The 20,956-nt window shown below is 53.6% G+C and overlaps 2 protein-coding genes and 1 long non-coding RNA gene across 12 annotated transcripts in view; 1 reads left to right on the top strand and 2 right to left on the bottom strand.

The window, feature by feature from the left end:
* The window catches only part of LOC138850714 (uncharacterized), a 61,800-nt gene that overhangs the window by 8,287 nt on the left and 32,557 nt on the right, over positions 1-20,956 (top strand). The window lies entirely within an intron of this gene.
* Positions 1,846-11,144, bottom strand: ZNF436 (zinc finger protein 436). Of its 5 annotated transcripts, none has more exons than XM_008265694.4 (4): positions 9,749-11,144; positions 8,402-8,494; positions 7,506-7,632; positions 1,846-5,472 (listed from the first exon to the last, which is right to left on the bottom strand). In XM_008265694.4, the coding sequence occupies exons 2-4, from the start codon at positions 8,432-8,434 to the stop codon at positions 4,220-4,222; spliced, it is 1,413 nt and encodes a 470-aa protein (XP_008263916.2). In that variant the 5' UTR covers positions 8,435-8,494; positions 9,749-11,144; the 3' UTR covers positions 1,846-4,219. The 5 variants fall into 5 exon arrangements, with proteins under 5 accessions (XP_008263916.2, XP_069935208.1, XP_051713934.1 ...); XM_070079107.1 differs by having other exon boundaries at positions 7,506-7,747; positions 9,749-10,181; XM_051857974.2 differs by lacking the exon at positions 9,749-11,144 and adding an exon at positions 9,150-9,257.
* The window catches only part of TCEA3 (transcription elongation factor A3), a 42,225-nt gene continuing 40,762 nt past the window's right edge, over positions 19,494-20,956 (bottom strand). For all 4 annotated transcript variants that reach the window (XM_070079109.1, XM_070079110.1, XM_070079111.1 and 1 more), the window contains one exon: positions 19,494-20,003. In XM_070079109.1, coding sequence (XP_069935210.1) covers positions 19,995-20,003 — 9 coding nt within the window. In that variant the 3' untranslated portion in view covers positions 19,494-19,994. The remainder of the gene's footprint in view (positions 20,004-20,956) is intronic.

Here is a 20,956-nt window from a genome sequence, read left to right as displayed (position 1 = left end):
CCAGAAGAGTGCAGAGAAAGAGATACCGCTGAAGTGTTACAAGCGCAGGGAAGTGGAGAGAGCTCCAAGTGAGGAGGCAGAGCAGGGATGAGCTGCTCACAAACCACACAGCGGTTTCACTGCGTGCTGAGGGCCTCGAGTCTTACGTTAGAGTGGTGTGAAGGGATGGGCCTCTCACTAAGATCATTCCAGCTGCAGCAAGGGAGGACAGACTGAAGGGTGAAGGGGATCAAAGTAGGAAAGAGGCTCATTAGAAGGTCATTTCCGGAAGCCAGCCGTGGTCTAGATAATTGCAGCTAACAGTCTGAGCCCCCATTATCTCATTTAATCTTTGCAGCTGTGTAAGGGAGATATAATTACCCCCACTTACAGATGGGGAATCCAAGGATCAGAAAAGCAAAGTAATTGGCCAGAGTTGCGTGATAAGTGGTGGCTGTCGAGAGAGTGAGGTAGACGGATTTGTGAAGCATTTAGCAAGTAGTGTGGGCATGACTGGATGGCTAATTATGCAGTTAATATTCACTACTGACTTAGGGAGAGGGGCTACGGGAGCAGGAGTTAAACATGATATGCAAGTTTCTGCAAGAGAAGCAGGTGGGGAGTGGAGGAACAGGGCGAGTCTGGGTTTGATCTGAGGGTGCTGGCCATTCCCAAGTGGAGCTCTCCAGAGGGCAGCTGCAGAGGCTGGTGTAAAACTCAAAGTGAGATTGGGGTGTCACTGGGCTCATTCTCTCCCAGAAGGAGAAATAAGCAAAATTACCTTTGCAGAATCTGAAAATGATGCAAACTTTGGAAACAAAACATCTAGAAAAACAGAGGATGGTATTTCCCACAGAGCCATTTAGGTCATTGTTACAGGGTCATGTCCTTCACTAAGGTCTTGAAGTTGCCAGTCCACTACTCCACTGCACAGGGTGTCTAACCGTGCTTCCTGAGCCCCCTTTTCTCCTCCAGCAGGGAACTTCTGAAAAGGGGCAGAACCATTTAGCTACTTAGCATTTCAGTTCACTCAGCAGGGTTCAAATGGCCTGAGAACACAGCCCTAACCTACCCCTAGCCTCCTAGAGACTGGCTCACTCAGAAGTAAATTTGCTCAATAATAATGATAATGGTGAAATATTACCATACCAAACACCCTTAGAGGGGAGGCTACACTTCTCCAGTTGAGCTGGCCTTTTCCTGTAAATGTCCTTCCCTGCCATCAAAAATGCTGAACTTGCAGAAAGGAGAAAGAATTTTAAAAATTCTGACAAAGTCTTCCTTCCAAGTCTTAGCTGTAGAGTTAATCACAATTTTTCTTCCATATTTGTATTTATCCCAAATGCAAAGCACTTTCACTCCCTATTTCTCCTTAGGCTGGGCCTCCATTAACAAAAAAGCTTCCTAAGAGAAAATGACTTGTAAGTAATTTGAAAATTGTTGCCACGCCCTCTTGATACATAATCATTGCCTTAGGCAGACTGTGCCCCTGTGTCATGAACAGAGAGCCTTTAACCCAATCCTAGTTTAGAAACTGTTTTAGTATTCTTGATGGTTACCCCAAAATATCTCCTTAGAGTCACAAGGCTTTCTCTCATTTTTCCTTTTGGATGTGGAGTCCCGCCCCCCTTCTCCCAAGCTAATGAGTCATCCATGCCAAACGTTTCCATGATGCTTTGCCACCAGCATATCCTTCTGAGGAAGCCATCCAAGTTTTTGTGTCCTCCCAAGACATAGGTGGCTCTATCGGCAGGCTCCAGACACTCAAGATCATCTGTGCAGACCGCATCACTGTAATGACAGTCATCCCCAATTTAAGGAATGTGATGAAGATCCCTGGATTACTAACACAATTCTCAGGTGGTCTTGATTTTAAAAATTATACTTTTAATTATAGAATATTGTTAGAATAATACAGATGTAGATAGACATTAGGATAACTGTCACCAATACCATAAGGAAAACTTGCTCTACATACTTACTTGTCCATTCACTCTCCACAACCATAGGAAACAGGCACAGAGTGTTCAGGGCGTGTGCAGAAGCAGCCAGGGACGTGGGAGCAGAAGGCATGCAAAACACGTTAGCGAAGGGAGTCTGCTGCTTAACTTCTACACAAAGTTCAGCACAGAAACTGGCAGGACAGAGAGGCGGGGCAGGTGCAGCTCTTGCCCTTCTGACTTCCCAGCGGGAATGCACAGGTATGGAGAGATGGCTGGGCACTTAGCAGCCTCTTCTTGAGCCCCTTACTTCTAAGGAGCCAAAAGCAGCAGCAGGAACAAGCCAGGTGACGCGAGAAGAGCGGGGCACAGGGCTGAAGTAAGAGTGAGGTCATGGAGTTTCTGCCTTCTGTGGCCACTCCTAAGCCTGTTGCTGTAGCGGCTGACAGCAGCGGCAGGAGAACCATGATGTTCATTAAAACCAGCAACACTGATGTGGGAAAAGACATATTTGATTCTGGTTGCCAAGAACATGTAAGTCACCCAACAAAGGATGAACACCCACGGTCTGCTAGATTTTGTAGAACAAAAACACATGCTTCCTGCCCAAATCTGATTTAAAGAGTGGCAAACATGAAGACGCCCTCTTGGTGGGGGTGTTTTGTTATCTTTGAGGTTGTGTCCCTTGCAAGTGATGGAGCCCTACAAAGCTGTGGGTCACCGTAGTGTACAACGCACTGCTGTACACCACAGCAGAGAACATGGGCTCCTTTAGCACCAAATCCCAAGCAGCTATGGCAAAAACATTTTTAAAAATGTTAGAGCATTCAGAGTATAAAGCACAGTAGAAATAAACCGGGGCACTCTGGAAATACTCCTTACTCCAGTTCCGCCTCCTGGACACCGACTCCCCCTCACCGGTGTGTGTGGATGGGCGTCACCATTAGGAAATCTCTTAATTCCTGCTGTGGCTGAGATAAAGGGAACTGACACTACGGGGCTTAAACTGGGTCAACTCTTACTTTAACCATTTACAACTGTAGTCTGGGAGGTCAGAAATACATTCTTACCTAGGTTTATGAATTGCTCTGACTAGGCCAGAGTTCTTCAGTACTATAGAAGATAACTCAGTCTGAGAACAGGACATTCAACCTATATGTCCAGTCGTCATCTCCCATAACTGAAGGATGCATACAAACAAGTGCTTAATTCTACGCAGAGACAAGCCTTACAGGACAGTGCACACTGGAGACACGACATTGCTCACGCTGGAGTTATGTCTGTAGTTCTAGCATGTGATCCACATCGTCCAAGAGCATGCTAATTCTGTGCAAATTCAGTTGCTATCAGAAAAACCACAGGAACACACGTCACTGTACATACACATGCGCTTATGCAAGCTATGATAAACTTGGGATGTGGCCCTTATCCAGCCCTAGAGTTAGCAACACAGGGAGACCGGAGCTTAAAGGCTAGTGGGGAAAGGACACAGAAATGGCCTGTGTTCCCTGGGAAAGGACCCTGGGCTTCCTTCCTGAAGGGCTCAGTTCCACTTGCTCCCACACTCCAGCACCTGTGGTCCTGTTTTCCCTTGGAAAGATCTCCCCTACGATGTTCCCTACAGGATTTCCCAAAGAACATTTATATACCTGATAAATGGCAAAAACAACAGTGGCATCTAAGATGGGTCCTTGGTCCCCAGACCTATTTCTCACTTTTCCTTTCACACAGTCTCTTCAGTTACCTTTCACAAAGAAGCAAGCTTTAAACAGGTTAATCAGAAACAATGAGGAGGAGAAAAGTTAACAATAACTGCCTTCATCGTGCAGAAGTCTGCTCTCAGGAAGATGGAAAATGTAAATGTGTGAGCCCTTTGGAAGGGAAGACGCGTATGCCCAACTACTGTGGTGTGTGAACAGGCGTGGCAGTTCAGGCCCGGCCTCTGGTTGCCTTTTCCCAACCCTACTACAGCCCCACATTTCTGCGAGCAGAGTTCTTTGAGCCAAGGATGGTCAAAGATCGATTTCATTTCTAGCCCCAAGCAGTATTTGTCTGGTGCTCTTCAGATTTCCAGTTACTTGTGGGGGCTGATTTTGATGAAATACTCCACTGAGTAATAAAAATCACTATTCCAGGGGAGGGGATAACATTCCCAGATCCAAATGGCTCGTCTCATTTGACGTTTTAAACTGTGGCCCACGACTCGGAAAGTCACTGTGGTAAAAGTAGCCCGGTCTTGAGGGAGCTCACAGATAGTCAATAAAAGTGTCCCTTCAAACAAAATCAGTCCACGGTCACGGTCAGTCAGTGTGCACTCTCTTGTGTTTAATAAGAGCTGAGCTCCGGCTGAAACTCTTCTCGCATTCGGTACACTCATAGGGCTTCTCTCCCGTGTGCACTCGCTGGTGCGTGATGAGGTTGGAGCTCTGCGTGAAGCCTTTTCCGCACTGCACACACTCGTAGGGCTTCTCCCCCGTGTGTGTTCTCTGGTGTTTAATGAGATCTGACCTCTCGCCGAAGCTTCGCCAGCACTCGCTGCACTCGTAGGGCTTTTCTCCGGTGTGGATTTTCTGGTGCGTGATGAGATGCGAGCTGCGGCTGAAGCTCTTCCCGCAAGCGTTGCACTCGTAGGGCTTCTCCCCGGTGTGGGTTCTCTGGTGCTGCACCAGGTGTGAGATGCGGCTGAAGTTCTCCCCGCATTCGTTGCAGTGGTACGGTTTCTCCCCGGTGTGGGCTCTGCGATGGCGGACCAGGTCGGAGTTCTGGCTGAAATTCTTCCCACACTCGTCACACTTGTAGGGCCTCTCCCCGGTGTGGACCCGGTAGTGTTTGATGAGATCGGATCGCTCGCTGAAGCCTCGTCCACACTCGTTGCACTCGTACGGCTTCTCGCCTGTGTGGGTCCTCTGGTGCTGAGCCAGGTGGGAGCTGCGGCTGAAGCTCTTCCCACACTCCTCGCACGCGTAGGGCTTCTCCCCGCTGTGGGTCCTTTGGTGCTGGATGAGGTGAGAGAGCCGGCAGAAGCTCTTCCCGCACTCGTTACACTTGTGAGGCTTCTCTCCTGTGTGGATTGTCTGATGCTGAATGAGGTGAGAGCTCCTGCCAAAACTTTTCCCGCACTCGTTACAGTCGTAGGGCCTCTCCCCAGTGTGTGTCCTCTGATGCTGAATGAGGTGTGAGCTCCGACTGAAGCCCTTCCCGCATTCGTAGCACTTGTAGGGTCTGTCTCCGGTGTGAGTCTTCTGATGCCGGTTCAGGTCTGAGATCTGGCTGAAGGCCTTTCCACAGTGGGGACATATGTGGTACCGGATCCCCGTGTGCGCTTCTCTGTGCACCAGCAGCTCGCTGACTTGCTGGAGAGGATAGCTTGCCCACTCTTCCGCCGTCAAGTCTCCCCACGGTCTTTCTGCCCTATCCCCGCTTTCAAAGGCCTCCTCGCTTTCAGGGTTTTCCTCGGCATTCCCAACAGGTCTTTCAGATGTCGTCCCAAATTCTACATCGTCGCTAATCTCTTGCTTTGGGTTCACCTCATTCTCACTCCTGATCTCAAAATCTGTAAGAGAGAGTAAACAGTAGCCTGGTAAGTGCACAAAATAATCTTAACTGCGTGCCAGGAACACAGTTACTGCATTCATTTCCACAGCCATCCTGAGAGTCAGCCCTTATCACGAAAAAACCCGGAACTCAATCAAGTGCGACGACTGGCCCAAGGTAGATGGTAGAGCCAGAATCCAAACCCAAGTCCATCTGCTGAGTTCATCCCCTGCATCAAAACTGATAGCTCTTTAAGAAAACCGTATGTATTCCGGTGTTTTAACAAAACAACCAGGAACAGAAAATACAAGAGACTCTAAATTAGAATCTCTGAAACCCAAGAGCCTCAATATTTGTGTGTGTTTTACTTAATAGGCTAGTATGGAAAAAAAAAAAACAGATTTTTAGCTATCCATGTCGTGTTGTCTTAGTTGACAGAAAAAATGACCACTGAATGTTACTTCCTAGTGGGCTTTTAATGAATGTAGGGATGGGAAGGTTGGAGAAGGCAAAAAAAGATGTCTCGGAATTTTCTGGGTATTGTCTAAGTATATTTCAAATATAATCTTCAAATGAAAGTCAAAATGTACAACCACTATTCACAAGGAACTCTGTACCAGACACTGCATTTTCTGAATTGGCTTTCTTAGTTCACTGTACAGAATGAGGACAGGAGGTATATGTCGGGGGAAAAGGATCTGTGGGTGAATTGGTTTGGTGACCGGTGCATACAAATTCACAGTGCCTGGTAACACACACTTTCAAAGTTCTCAGATGTCCTGAGGTGTTTAACCTCTCCCGGACTCATTTAGGCAACAAAACAGTTGTCAGTGCTTCCATCCTTCGGACATCCTCCTTGGGCTGGACAGTAGAAATGTAAATTGGTACTTTTTAAGTTCTTATTTCTGTTGGATTGAGTGTGATATGTGGGTTCAAACAAAGATCCAGGACACTTGGGACATCAGAAAAGTCCAAGTCAAAATGGAAGTCCTGCACTGGGCGCTGTGGCCCCTGCCCCTGGGGACGCCTGCATGCCATGTCTGACTGCCAGTTCAGCTCCCTGCCGGCGTGCCTGGGAAGCGGCAGATGCCGGCGCAAATACCTGAGTGCCTGCCACCTACGTGGGAGACCTGGTGGTTCCTGGCACTTGGCTTCTGCTTCACCAGCCTTGACTGTTGCAGTCATTTGGTGAGTTAAACCAGAGGATGGAAGATCTCTCTCTCTCGCTCTGTCACTCTGCTTTTCAAATACATTTTTTTTTAAATAAAGGAATACCTCAGAGTCATCTTTTGTCCTGGCAAAAGCTATAGAAACAGAGATTTCAAAAAATGGGATTAGTCCTAATAAGCTGTACACACTGGTGAACTGTCAAGTCTTAACAGGAGAGAAGTGAGTCAAAAGACTGTGCAGTTCAAGAATACACTCTTCATTCCAGGTCAACCAGACCAAAGGACAAAGAAGACTATCAAAAAAAAACAAAAACAAAAACAAAACAAAAAAACAATGAGCTGTTCTCTGTAACAGAATTTGTGCAGGATTCTCTGGAACATCATTTGACACCCCCAGAATCTATGATCAACTCTGAAACTCCTGTAGACAAGAACCAACGCAGATAAAGAACTTGAGGCAAAGTCATGGTTCTGAAGCCAATGCAAACACAAGAAGGTGGCTGTTGCCCTCCCGTGAACTTGGAGAACCCATCATCTTCTAGTGCCCCAAGTAAAAGCGCATTTAACAGGGCATTTACATCCTGGCAAGCGCCACTGTGTCAGACCTGTTTGGTCAGCGATCTGTACAAACAGGCTGGAGCTGGCAAATGACTCAGGGCACCAGAAATCAGAGCATTTCCGAGCCATGCCAAAAGCCGGGTTCCCCCCTCCTTTTAGACAATATGACCTGGATGTTCCTACATTCTAACATTTGCTCAGGGCTCAACTCAAGCCAATGTCAATTAATTGCTTTAAAAATCAAACAGCTAGGCTTCATTGAAAGAGCCAAGCCATTTTGACACTCAAAAATGTGGGGGTGAAGAAAGATAGAGTCTACACTCACCTAAGGAGACAACATTTCCATAATTCTCCTGCATGACATCCCTGTAAAGGTCCCTTTGGGTAGGGTCCAGAGGTCGCCATTCTTCCCTGGTGAGGTACATGGCCATATCTTCAAATGTCACAGGTGCCTGAAATCACACAATGCTTCCTCACTACTCGGTAGCTAGGAGTCGAGTCCCAGTTCTTCTTGAAATTAGAGACATGGTTAGAAATGTTGAGGAGGCAAAGGGTATTAAGTCTGATCTGTGGAGTCAGAGAAGAAATAAACAAGTAAAAAAAGAGAGAGAAAGAGAGGGGGCAATTTATATGCCGACTGCTCTGGTCCCATGGACAGATGCTCTGGCCCCATGGACAGATACTCCGGCCCCACTCGGGGCAACTCGGCGCTTCCATCGCTCCACACCTTCCCTGCATTATCCTCCCTGAACAGCCAAATCCTACCGAATGGTCCCGCTCCAGCACCAGCTGTTTTCCCGGGACCCCCCCCCCCCTCCGTTCCGCTCCACCCTCGGATGCCCCAGATAGAATCAGTCACTCCCACATCTTGTTCCCACCTCACAGCACTTAGTTGCTAGGGCAAATAGAGCACTTATCACGTCGTGTCCCGCTAGCCAGATCCGTCTTTCTCCCTGCAGACTGCGAGCAGGCTGGTAGAGCCGGCCCCTTTCATCTCCCTAATATCCATAGGCATACAGTAGGCGTCCAGAGTGTGTGTGTGTGTGTGTGTGTGTGTGGCTACATCGGCCAGGTTCTAGGCGCTGGGAGGCAGCATCCACCGAAGCGAGCGGATCACTAAACCCAGGGAACTGCCCACACGGGGCTTGCAGGGCAGAGCAGGGAAAGACCAGACGAGGTGGGTGCGCAGAGGCCAGGTACGCGAAGCCACCACCAGCTTACCTGGGACCCAGCCATGAGCAGGGTGGCTGCCATCTCGGGCACAAGGACTCGCCTCCCGGGAGAGCCAGCAGGAAAAGCAGCTAGCAGACAGCGCTGAAGGAGGCGAAAAGCAGGGCGTGAGACACGGAAAACAGGCCCTGCCCACTCCCCAGGGCTGGAGTTCTGGCCGCAAGGCGGGCGGGGAGGGCCCTGGACCAGGGCGGGTCACACTCCTCCTTGACCCCCAAGCGCGACTCGCCCTCTGGCTCTCGGCCACCAGGGGGTGGCGGCAACGCCTGAATCGACTTAGGACAGCCTACTGGCTGGGTCCCTCCCGGGCCGGGGGTCAGCCCGACGCTGTCTCTGGGAGGAGGCTCCCAGCCCAGCCCACAGAAAGCCTCGGCTCTTCCATCTCGAGACCGGGTCCTTTCCGGCAGCTAGCTCAGCCAATTAGCGAGCGAGGCTTGCAAAACCTTTGCCAATTAGATGCCGAGTAGTATGCCCGCCTCCCGCAGCGTGGCCATGCTCCCCCACCACGCCTGCGCTCGTCCCGTGGCCTGCCGGGAGTTGTAGTTCCCGTCGGAAGTACAAAGGCCAGTCAGAGGCCAAAAGCGGAGGAGGGAACAGAACAAAAGGGTTCAGAAGGAAGAGCGTCCTTCCTCGCCAGGGTGGAGTGTTTCTTGTTTTCCCCTCTTGGAGACGACGGCCCAGTTAAGACAGGGAAGTTGTCCTGCTTCTTAGAGCCCTAGAAGCCTCTCTAGAGGCCGACCTTATCCGCGCCGTCGGACGTAATCGAGGTGCTGGCCGTGCTGGGCTCCGCTGGGATTAAGCCCCATTTGACAGCCTGGGCCAGAGGAAAGCAGCAGCCGCCCACTCCCCAGGGGAGACTCGGAGGCCGCGCTGCAACTTTGGGCCCCGCCCACGCACTACATCTCCCAGCAGCGCCTGCGGCGTCGCACCCGGCTCTGCAGACTACAACTCCCAGTAGGCCCTGCGCCGCCCCGCCCCGCCCCACAGCGCGGTCTGCGGTCTGGCCTTGCGGGGTGGCGGTTCTGTGGCTATTAGCCCTGTAGGGGCGTCCGACTGTGTCCTTCTAAAGGGGCGACCATCGAGCCGAGCGCTGAGTTGCTCCCATCGGAGCGAAAACCCCGGGGGAGATCCGAAGCGGGAGCGGGGGGTAGGGCGGGGCGGGCCGTGCTTGTCCTCCCCGAGGGCTTCTCTGGAGGGCTTGGAAGGGCTCCGGGAGGCCTCCCGCGCAAAGGCGCTCTGGGCCCCGGAGGGCCTGAGCCGAGCGGCCCCTTGGGCCGCTAGCAGACCCCGTCCCGCCGAAGGTAGGAGGCCGAGAACCCGAGTTGAGGACAGACTTACCTCCTTGGCCCGCAAAAGAGCCGCTAGATGAACAGCTCCAAGATCCGAGCGGTCTCCCCGAAGCCGCAGACGAGTTTCTGCAGATCTCTATTTTTGAGATCGCTGGCAGAGCCCGGAGAGCCCGGCCCCGCAGGTAGATCAGGAATCCGTAGGCGTGCAGGCTAAGTCCGGAGATCCTGCGCGGATCCCGGGTTCTCAGAGAAGCCCCAGGCTCCCCAGCAGCTGGCCAGGCACCACCAGCAGCGGCGGCTACACTGCGTGCAGCGGGAGCTCCTCGGAGCGGAAGCGCTTGCAGCCTTCCCTTTCCCCAGCCAGGATGCGGGAGGTGGACAATGGACGCTGAGCGCTAGGGAGACGCATTCTGCACGGGGAAGAGCGAGCTCGCTGCAGCCTTGGAGAGGGAAGTGATGGAAAAAGAATATAGCAGCTTATTAGGGACTCCCACCCTCTTCAAGTTATAAATATCCCCAGAACCCTGGCTCCGTGCCCGGAAGCCTGTTGTCTGACTGTGCAGGAGACTTCTCCGCTCAGCCTGGGAAAGGGGCTCCGGTTTTGTTTTGTGGATGCATCCACCCACTGAGAGACTCGATTGTTTTTCCCCCAAACATGACTCCAGGCCATGCTTTTGTTAGTGAGTGTCCTGTTCCCTGTGCCCAGTTATTTATGGGTAAATCACTCATGTCTAAAAAGAACTAATAGGACCCTAGGCAGCCGTAATGCAGACTCTCCCACTCCTACTCCTCTTCCCACCCCCCTCTATGGGGCCAGTTCTTGAGAATTGAACCCTCCCCGCCCATCTAAAATGCATGTGGGTGCCACGTGACCTGGAGCCCTCGGGCCTCAAGATCCAGGGTCAGGATCCAGGCTGTATAGTTCTTTGGAAAGTCAGTCTCCCGAGACCCACTCCCCTCTCTGTAAAGCGGGAATATAATCCCATCTAAGGACTCTGCACAAAGTAGGCACTCAGATGACAGCTCCTGCTGTGGCAATCCTGCCCTTGGTGGCAAAGGAGACGTCCCGGAAGACCTAACGTGTATTTCATGGCTCAGAGAATCTGGAGGATCAGAGTGGCTTGGCCACCGTGAGGATCTGGGGGCTGGAAATTCAGACGGGACTTTTCTTTTCTTTTTCTTTTTCTTTTCTTTTTTTTTTTTGACGGCAGAGTTAGACAGAGAGAGAGACAGAGAGAAAGGTCTTCCTTCCGTTGGTTCACCCCCCCAAATGGCCGCTGCGGCCAGCATGCTGCGCCGATCTGAAGCCAGGAGCCAGGTGCTTCCTCGTGGTCTCCCATGCGGGTGCAGGGCCCAAGGACTTGGCCCATCCTCCACTGCACTCCCTGGCCACAGCAGAGAGCTGGCCTGGAAGAGGGGCAACCGGGACAGAATCTGGCACCCCAACGGGGACTAGAACCTGGGGTGCCGGCACCGTAGGCGGAGGATTAGCCAAGTGAGCCGCGGCGCCGGCCTTTTATTTATTTATTTATTTGTTTATTTATTTTTGACAGGCAGAGTGGACAGTGAGAGAGAGAGACAGAGAGAAAGGTCTTCCTTTTGCCGTTGGTTCACCCTCCAATGGCCGGTGCGCTGCGGCCGGCGCACCGCGCTGATCGGATGGCAGGAGCCAGGAGCCAGGTGCTTTTCCTGGTCTCCCATGGGGTGCAGGGCCCAAGCACCTGGGCCATCCTCCACTGCACTCCCTGGCCACAGCAGAGAGCTGGCCTGGAAGAGGGGCAACCAGGACAGAATCCGGCACCCCGACCGGGACTAGAACCCGGTGTGCTGGCGCCGCTAGGCGGAGGATTAGCCTAGTGAGCCGCGGCGCCGGCCTATTTATTTATTTTTAAAGATTTATGATAGTCAGAGTTACAGAGAGAGGTAGAGACGGAGAGAGAGGTCTTCCATCCGCTGGTTCACTCCCCAGATGGCCGCAACGGCTGGAGCTGCATCAATCCGAAGCCAGGAGCCTCTTCCAGGTGCAGGGGCCCAAGGATTTGGGTCATCTTCCACTGCTGTCCCAGGTGCAGAGAGCTGGATCGGAAGAGGAGCAGCTGGGACTAGAACCAGTGCCCATGTGGGATGCTGGCACTTTAAGTCAGGGCTTTAACCTGCTGTGCCCTGAAACTGCAGGTTTCTAACGGGCCTTAAAGTGACGTGAGGGCCTGAGCACCATCTGAGCGGGGTGGGACTCCCTTCTCGTCCTCTCCCTGACAGATTGCTTTGTAAACCTCCCTAGGCCTCGCCACCCCTCAACCCCACCCCCAGCGCTTTAAGCCTCTCTCTGTCCCCTCGCTGTTTTATTCCTCAGGCCTGCGGGGAGAGGCGGGTACAGGACAACTCTGCAGGCCCAGCTTGGCCGCTTGCCTTCCTCTGTGCGTGCTTCTGGTCTTTTTTCCACCTGGGACCCTCCAGAGAGTGGAGAAGAACAGCTGAGAGCAGAGGGAAAAGGCCTGGCTGCACTGGGCGCCCCCGGGGGTGGAGGAGGGGAGAGGGGGAGGAAAGACAGTGGCTGCAGGGTTTCCTGTTGGATGTCGAGGGCTGGGGTCACTGGAAGAGGAGGTGGCTTCCTGCCCCATTGTTCGGGAGTCAGGAATACTTAAGGTTTGTCGGTTTTCAGCAAGCACTGTGGAAGGCCCTGTTCGCTCCTCTGATGCAGCAAAGAGTGAGTGTACAGCCCATCACTGGCTCCAGGGGCCAGGCCAGTCCCCGGGCAGGTCTCTGTTCAGGCTTCTTTATCTCTGAATTGAGGGCTCGATCAAGACCCTTCTTTGTATTTTCTTAAACCTGTGCACTATTACCAGGCCAGGGTGCCTGTAGAGCAATGTAAATGATTGGATTTTCATAAATCCTATCATGTGGGCGGCACAGCGTGTTGGCCTTTTTTGTATCAGAAGCATGAATTAGATCTTTAAAAGCACGCTTTAGTGTTTGTAATCCTGTTGTGTCATCCCTTCATTTTGCAGTGGATGGGGAACCTCAAAAACTTGAAGTGGGGCTGGAGCTGTGGAGCCGCGAGTTAAGCGACTGCCTGGACGCCGGCACCTACGTCAGAGTGCCTGGCCCGAGGCCCAGCTGCTCTGCTTCCGATCCAGCTCTCTGCTAATACTGCCTGGGAAGCAGCAGACAATGGTTCAAGCACTTGAGTCTCTGCCACCCATGTGGGAGAATGGAATGGAGTTCCTGGCTCCTGGCCTCTGCCTGGCCCGGTCTCAGATGTTGCAGGCCTGTGGGCAGTGTGCCAGCAGATAGAGGATCTCGCCTTGTCTTTCCCTCTCTGTCACTCTGCCTTTCAAATAAATCAATCAAGCTTAAAAAAAATCAAAGTGCCGGGACTGGCGCTAAGCCTCTGTCTACTGTGCCGGCATCTGATATGGGTCCCCGGTTTGTGTCCCAGCTGCTCCTCTTCCAATCCAGCTCTCTGCTATGGCCTGGGAAAGCAGCTGAAGATGGCCCAAGTGCTAGGGCCCCTGAACCTGCTTGGGGGACATGGAGGAAACACCTGGCTCCTGGCTTTGGCTCGGCCCCCCGCCCCAGCCACTGCAGCCATTTGAGGAGTGAACCAGTGGATCAAAGACCTTTGTGTCTCTCTCTCTCCCTCTCTCTGTCTGAAACTCTACCTTCCAAATAAATAGAATCTTTTAAAAAAAAAATCAAAGTGCCCTGAGTGGGGCTGGCATTGTGGCACAGTGGGTTAAGCCACTGCTTGTGACATGGACATCCTATACTGGAGCATGGGTTCAAGTCTCAGTTGTTCCACTTCTGATCCAGCTCTCTGCTAATGCATCTGGGAAAGCAGTGGAAGATGGCCCAAGTGCTTGGGCCCCTGCACCCACATGGGAGATCAGGGTGGAGTTCCTGGCTCCTGGTTTAAGTCTGGCCCAGACTTAGTTACTCTGGCCATTTGGGGACTGAACCAGCAGATGGAAGATCTCTCTTTGTCTTGCCCTCTCTGTCACTCTGCTTTTTTAAATAAATTAAAAATAAATAAATAAGTAAGTAAGTAAATAAATAAACAAAATGTCCCAGAGTTTCTCATTACCCCTGCTGGGCGTAGTGATAAGGTTCATCATTGCACAGGGAGTTGGGTGGGGGGATACGCTGACCTGCAGGTACTGCTGTCCAAGTGAGGGCTGAGTCTGCACTGGGGAGGGGGGCACATCGCAGAGGTGACGCTGAGCAGGCTGGCAGACTGGGAGGTGGAGAAGGTGGGAGGGAGAGCATTCCAGTCTTCGAGAACAGCATGTGCGAAGGCACGGAGGCGCGAAAGGGCAGCACGTGTTCCAGAACAGCCAGGGTTGGTGATGGCTAAAGGGAAGAGCATGGGGTGGAGAGCTGGGCAGGGAGCTGAGGGACAGCCTGCTGCGGCCCCTGGCCTCCTGCCTGCCTCCACCTCTGGCTGCGGGTCAGCGAGCTCGTGGTGACAGGCAGAGCAGGGCTGCCTCTGCAGAGAGGCGGGAGGCTCTAAGCGCCTATGTTTCCCTTGGTTTTCTCCCAAGAGAATCCATCATCTCAGTGTACACAAATTGTACTTCAAACGCACAACGGCCTTCGTGTTGCTTGACCTACTCGAAGACATCAGATAGCCCTATTCAGGGGCACAGCGCTGGGGACAGGACGCCACCCCTCACGACTGCCGCGAGGATTAAATGTGAGTGGCGGGAGAGAAGGCCTGGCTCGCAGTGGCCGGCGTTACTGTGGGCAGCGGTGCTGAGACCCGCCCCAGGTGTTCTGTGAGAAGGAAGTCTGGCTTCAAAGGGGCTCAGAGCACGCCCAGGGGGCTTGGCTGCAAATCCGGTTTCTAGTGCCTACAACCCAATGGCTCTGGGAACTCTGGTTTTCTCATTTGGTGCCGCTTGGACACCTGTATCCCAGCGTGGAGTACCTGGGTTCGAGTCCTGGCTCTGCTCCCCTTTCCAGCTTCCTGTTAATGCAGACCCTGTGGGGGGGGGGGGAGAGCAGCAGGTGGGGGCTCAAGTTAATTGAGTCCCTGGCACCCCTGTGGGAGACATGGTTGAGTTCCCAGCTCTGGCCCTGGCCCTGGGCCAGGTATTACACACATCTGAGAGTGAACCAGCAGACAGAATTACCCCCTTCCCATGCCACTGCGCCCCCAACTCTCTCTCCCTGTCTCTCAAATAAATAATAACATTTAAAAGAACTTTAAATAGTGAAGAAGCTTTCAAAACAGCAGAAGAGCAGAATGGAGTCCGTGAGGTCAGAGGGTTGAGGCGCCCAGGAATGGCGCGTACTGATCTGTCCGCAGACTCCGAGGGAGGGCTGCTCTTGTGTTAACTTAATGAATCTTGGCGGCAACCCTCTGAGCGAGAAACCATTACTACCACCATTTACAGATGAAAACCAGGAGCGCAGAGAGGGTACACGACTGCCCAGTACCCAGCTGATAAGCACTCCACGACCAGCGGTGTGACATATTCAGCCTCCCATGGCCAGGGGGTGAGAGGCTGCTCAGGTAGGGGCCATCTGGGCCTGAGCAGGGAGCAGGAAGCAGAGCGGTCGCAGGTCAGCAGGTCACTGGGTAGCCCGCAGCAGGGCAGGGCTCTCCTTCAGGCCAGAGCACACAAGGGGCAGCAGGCGTGGAAGAGCGGCCACCAGAGAGGAGTGAGGGAGGGGCCCACTGACCTGCGGAAGCGGGTATCCCTACCCCACCCTCCAAGAAAACTCAGCCAGAGGGCGGATGGAGGGAGCTCTGAGCCACACCAGGGGCCTGGAGGAAGGCTGCTGAGGGCGGAGGAGCAATGCTCAGAGCCCAGAGCCCAGCCGGGCTCGTGCCGGGGAGACGGGGCGGGAGGCCAGGAGACAGCCTGAGCACCAGTCCTGGAAAAAAGCAAGCCAGGGAGGCAGCTCTGAGAGGCGGGGAGGGGGAGTGACACGGGCAGGATCAAGGGCCCACGAGTTCCAGGGAGAGACCCAGCGAGCGGACAGACACGGAAGACAGAGAGGAGACCCGGGAAAGAGAAGGTGGAAGTTTGGCCTCAAACCGACTGCTCTGACGGCCAGGCACCGGGTACATTGTCGTGAGCTGACGACAAATAAGGGCAAGGCCAGGGCTTTGGGGACGTGGCTGCGGCCGCTAAGAAAGACTTCTCTACCCAGTTTTTAGGTTCCTGTCACCTTTGGAAAACATCTCTCTCTCTCTCTTTTTTTTTTTTCTTTTGACAGGCAGAGTGGACAGTGAGAGAGAGAGACAGAGAGAAAGGTCTTCCTTTTGCCGTTGGTTCACCCTCCAATGGCCGCCGCGGCCAGCGCACTGCGCTGATCCAAAGGCAGGAGCCAGGTACTTATCCTGGTCTCCCATGGGGTGCAGGGCCCAAGCACTTGGGCCATCCTCCACTGCACTCCCTGGCCACAGCAGAGAGCTGGCCTGGAAGAGGGGCAACTGGGACAGAATCCGGCACCCCGACCGGGACTAGAACCCGGTGTGCCGGCGCCGCAAGGCAGAGAGGATTATCCTAGTGCGCCGCGGCGCCGGCCAGAAAACATCTCTTAAGTTGGTCCTAGGATCTTGAATGGTCTTGTTTTTAGGGTTTTTTGGCCATGGCATTCCTGTGAGATGGCCTCTCCTCCATACAGCCATCTCGGATTCACCTCGTGTGACCTCCCTCCTTTGCCCTTGGAAGCCTGCCTGGTTGGCCGAAGTTAACGACAGCGTGCTCATGGCTCATGCTTCCTACATTTTTGACGTGAAGGATGGAGCAAAGCTGTGTTCCAGCCGACCATGTATGGAGAGCCTCTGGAGCAGAGCCACCCATGAAGAGCCGTGAGAGCCCGTGTATCTGAAGCCAAGTGCACGGTCAATGCTGAAGTTAGCTCCGCACAGCCAACAGCACAGGAGGAAAGGATTTTACATGAGGACAATAGAGTGGGGACTCTAACATGATCAGATCTGCGATTTTAAAATATACATATATTTTTTAATATATTTTATTTATTTATTTGACAGGTAGAGTTACAGACAGTGAGAGACAGAGAGAAAGGTCTTCCCTCCGTCGGTTCACTCCCCAAATGGCCACCACGGCAGGAGCTGTGCCGATCCGAAGCCAGGAGCCGGGTGCCTCCTCCTGGTTTCCATGCGGGTCCAGGGGCCCAAGCACCTGGTCCATCCTCCACTGCCCTCCCAGGCCACAGCAGAGAGCTGGACCGGAAGAGGAGCAACCGGGACTAGAACCGGCACCCATATGGGATGCCAGTGCTGCAGGCAGAGGATTAACTCAGTGCGCCACAGCGCCGGCTCTAAAATATATGTATATATTTTTTTAGTTAAAGAGGCAGGGAGAGGGCGAGCAAGAGCGAAAGAGGGAGACGGTGTGCACTCTGATGTGCTGGCTCACTCCCCAAATGCCCAGAACAGCCAGGACTGGGCTGGGCCAAAGCCAGGAGCTGGGAACTCAATCCAGGTCTCCCACAGGGGTGGCAGGGGTACAAGGACTTGAGCCACCACCTGCTGCCACCAGGGCCTGTACTGGCAGGAAGCTGGAACTGGGCGCCAGGCGGGGCGCAAACGCAGGCCCTGGAATACAGGACACGCGTGTCTCAAGTGGCAACCTAACTGCGAGGCCAAACGCCAGATGAGCAGTTTCGCGAAGCTGATTGCAGCCATCCGCAGCGGAGAGTGAGCCCCTGCGGCTCCGCGGTGGCACAGGGAGTCGCCGGGAAGCTGGTGATGCCAGAGGAAGTCCGTGGCCCACCTGTGCTTCTCCTCTCGGGGATGGTGACGCGCCCGGTACAGGTGTTCGGACCTGTTCTCTCGCTGCTCGGCCTGACTCACCTGCTTTGTAAGCATCAGCTTACTGAGGGTGGAGATTCAGTTTTGCTTTGTTTCCAGCGCTCTAAATCCCTACCGCTGGGGAGACAATGGGTATTTAGCCTGTGCCTACTGGAAATCGCCCCAGGGCGACACCTGTGAAAAGCTCACCCCAAAGTCACCTTAACTGACACTGAGAAATTGAAAATGGTTGCCATTTTGTTCTGTTTTGGGTTTCTAGACATTTGCACGGAGTACATAAAACAGAGAGGAATCTGGGGAGGGAAGCTCTCACGGTCCCAAGTCAGGCCTGTGGACCAGCAGTGCCAGCATCGCCACCGAGAAGCTCGGAGCCCGCCCCCGGGCCACTGAGTCAGGACCAAGCACGATGCCCACCCACCTGCACGTGGGAGAAGGGCCTGGGTCTCTAAGCAGCAACACTGCACTTCCAGGTCCCTCGAAGCGTGGGGCGCAGCGTCAAGAAGCAGAAGCCCCGGGCTTCAGTCCCTGGGCTGCCTTGCTGAGCTGCATGTGTCGTGTCTTCCGTGAGAGCTGCCAGTCTTCCCACAGGACCCGCGCCACATCTGTTTAAAAGCCAAAGAGGCAGGCCCATTTCTGCACACGGTCTAATTCCAGGCCTCAGCGGCCGGAGAAGGCAGGAGATGAGCACTGATTCCAGAGCACAGGATGCCCTCGGGGTATCAGGCACTTGCGGCCGGCCGCCCCAGCAGCTTCTCTCCAGGAGAACCCTGGCCGCCTCCCTGCAGTCACCCCAGGAAGGAGCGGTCGTGCCACAGGGAAGGACACGGCTCAGAGAGCTTTATGTCACTTGCCCAAGCTCCCAGGAGTTCACAGCCGATTCAGGAAACACGAAGTCCAGAAGGCTCAGCCTGGGGCCACGGCAAGGCCAGGAACAATTTGAGACGCAGACCCTCGAGGGACCCACCAGCTAGCCTTTTCTAGAAATTTCCAGCTTTGCCTAAAGTCTTCATCAGCGTTAAAAGCAGGCTGAGATGATCCAGGGAGAAGCAGGCCAAGGGCACCGTGCTCCGCAGACTTCCCTCTGAAGCTCGGGCCACGGGCAGAGCTGTGTGAAGACCCTGCTGGCTCCCGGCTCCCAAGGGGCCGTGGAAGTCAGGGGCATTTCTGTAACCTTTATGCAAAGTCCGAGCTCAAGGGGACTCGAGGGGCCCTCCACAGCCAGTTATACATAAGCAATCAGAGTGCGGGAGGGGCTATGGTGCAGGGGAGAAACAGCACTGTGTGGTGTGGAGGTCTTAGGCGGGGATTTCAGAAAATTCATGGAAAATGGACTTGAAAGAAGTTTATTCATTTTGTCAGTTGAAAGGCAGACGGACAGAGAGACGGAGAGAAGAGAGGCCTTCCACCCACTGGTTCACTCCTCAAATGCCTGCGACAGCTGGGGCTGGGTCAGTCCAAAGCCGGGAGCCCTGAACTCCGTCTGGGTCTCTGACATGGGTGGCAGGGAGCCAAGCACTTGGGCCATCACCTGCTGCCTCCCGGGGTGTGCATCAGCAGGAAACAGACTGGAAGAGGAGGAGCTCAAACCAGACACTCTGATGTGGGACACGGGTGTCCTGAGTGGCATCCTAATCTATGAGCACAAATGCCAACCCAGTGGGGCCGGTGCTGAGGCGAAGCAGGTAAAGCGGCCGCCTGCAGTGCTGGCATCCCGTGGGGGTGGTTTGAGTCCAGCTACTCCACTTCTGATCCAGTTCTCTGCTAATGCATCTGGGAAAGCAGTGGAGGATGGCCCAAGTTCGTAGGCCCCTGCATCCACATGGGAGACCTGGAAGAAGCTCCTGGCTCCTGGCTTTGGCCTGGCCCAGCCCCAATTATTGTGACCATTTGGAGAGTGAACCAGCAGATGGAAGCTAGCTAGTTCTCTCTCTCTCTCTTTCTCCCTGTCTCTCCTTCTCTGTAGCTCTTTCAAATAAAAATAAACAAAATCTTTAGAAAAAAAAAATGCTGGCCCCCCAAAGGGAAGTTTATTTGGTACAAAACATAACATTTTTAAAATCCATGCATAGTTTTTTCCATAACATTCATTTTCCACGAACTTTTTGAGGAGGTCCCCCTCCCCCATTTCTCCGAAACCTCGTATCAACTGTGCTGGTGCAACTCTGGGGCTGGGAGGCTGTGTCAGTCTCAGTGCCTTTCAGTTCAGAAAGGGCTGGGAGGCTCTGGAGGTGAGGGGCCCAACGCCTGCAGAGCCCACTGTCAGAGGCACCTGACTTCTGAGCGGTTTATCCACACGGATACTTGGCACTCACCCCGACGAGGCTCCCCATCAGCCACCCGTGGTTGCCAACTGACTACCAATTTGCAAAAGATTCTACCTCTGATGCCTAAGCCCCTCATTCAGAGCTCAGTCTTTCTCTTCATCTGAATTTTTATTTTGGCTTCCGTCCCGATGGGCGGGTGCTGCCTCACCCTGCTCACGGCGGTCCGGACGGCGGTGGTCCCATCAGCAGAACTACAACACCAAAAAGGCAACACAGTGTGAGGGCGCTCCCAGGGACCATGAAAAAGAACGCGGAGGCTGGAGTCACACGGGCCTGAGTCCACACCCCAGCTCGGCTATGATGAGCTGTGCAACCCTGGACAAATTATTTATCTGTAAAGTGGGGCCGTAGTGCCGGCCCGAGCAGGAATCCGATGCCCGGCACATGGCGGGTGCTCAGCTTATGGTCAATCACTCCGACTCCAGGCCTCCCAATATATTCAGTGGACGCCAACTGAATACATTGTCAAAAGCCACGGCCGCACCCCTCGTGGTCCTGCCTCTCCAGCTCACGGGAACCTGGCATGAGGAGCTGGGGGCGGGGCAGTCAGGAGATCCTTGCGCTGATAGTGATGACCTCAAGAGACACCACTTATCAAGCACTGACCCAGCGCTGGGCAGGACCAACATGGCTGAACCCATTTCATCCTCATCGGCACCCTGGGAGGCAGGCACCAGCACCACTCCCATCCTCACTGGTAAAGCGGCAAGCAGCTCAGAGCAGTTCCGTGACTTGCCCAAGCTCCGCTAAGACGAGTGCCGACACACTCAGAACAGTAACAACCGTGGCTTCTATGTCCTGGGTACACACTGGCTTTTTTGGGTATGGTCATACAAGTTGTTGACTGCACAAAAGAGCCTGGCAGGTTGCTGAAAACACAAGCCTTGTGCTGCTAGCTCTTCACTCTGTCCCAGGGCTGGGCCCGTTTTCTAATTTGACCCAGGTGCCCCTTGGGGTATCGGAGGCCGTGTTCCTGCTTTTCAGGGTGCTAACTTCACTGGTTCTCCAAACCACTCCGGGAGAGAATAGCATTAATGGCCCCATTTTAAAAATGAGGAAACCTAGGCTTAGAGAGTCCGCTGAGGTCCTTTGTAAGAAAAATCAATTCTCAATTCATCAGAAATCTGGAGCACTCCCTTCCAGT

Source organism: Oryctolagus cuniculus, chromosome 7 (assembly GCF_964237555.1).
Source record: "Oryctolagus cuniculus chromosome 7, mOryCun1.1, whole genome shotgun sequence".
NCBI classification, from domain to species: domain Eukaryota; kingdom Metazoa; phylum Chordata; class Mammalia; order Lagomorpha; family Leporidae; genus Oryctolagus; species Oryctolagus cuniculus.
The sequence above is the reverse complement of the archived record's forward strand: the minus strand, read 5'-3'. Positions and strand labels throughout refer to the sequence as shown.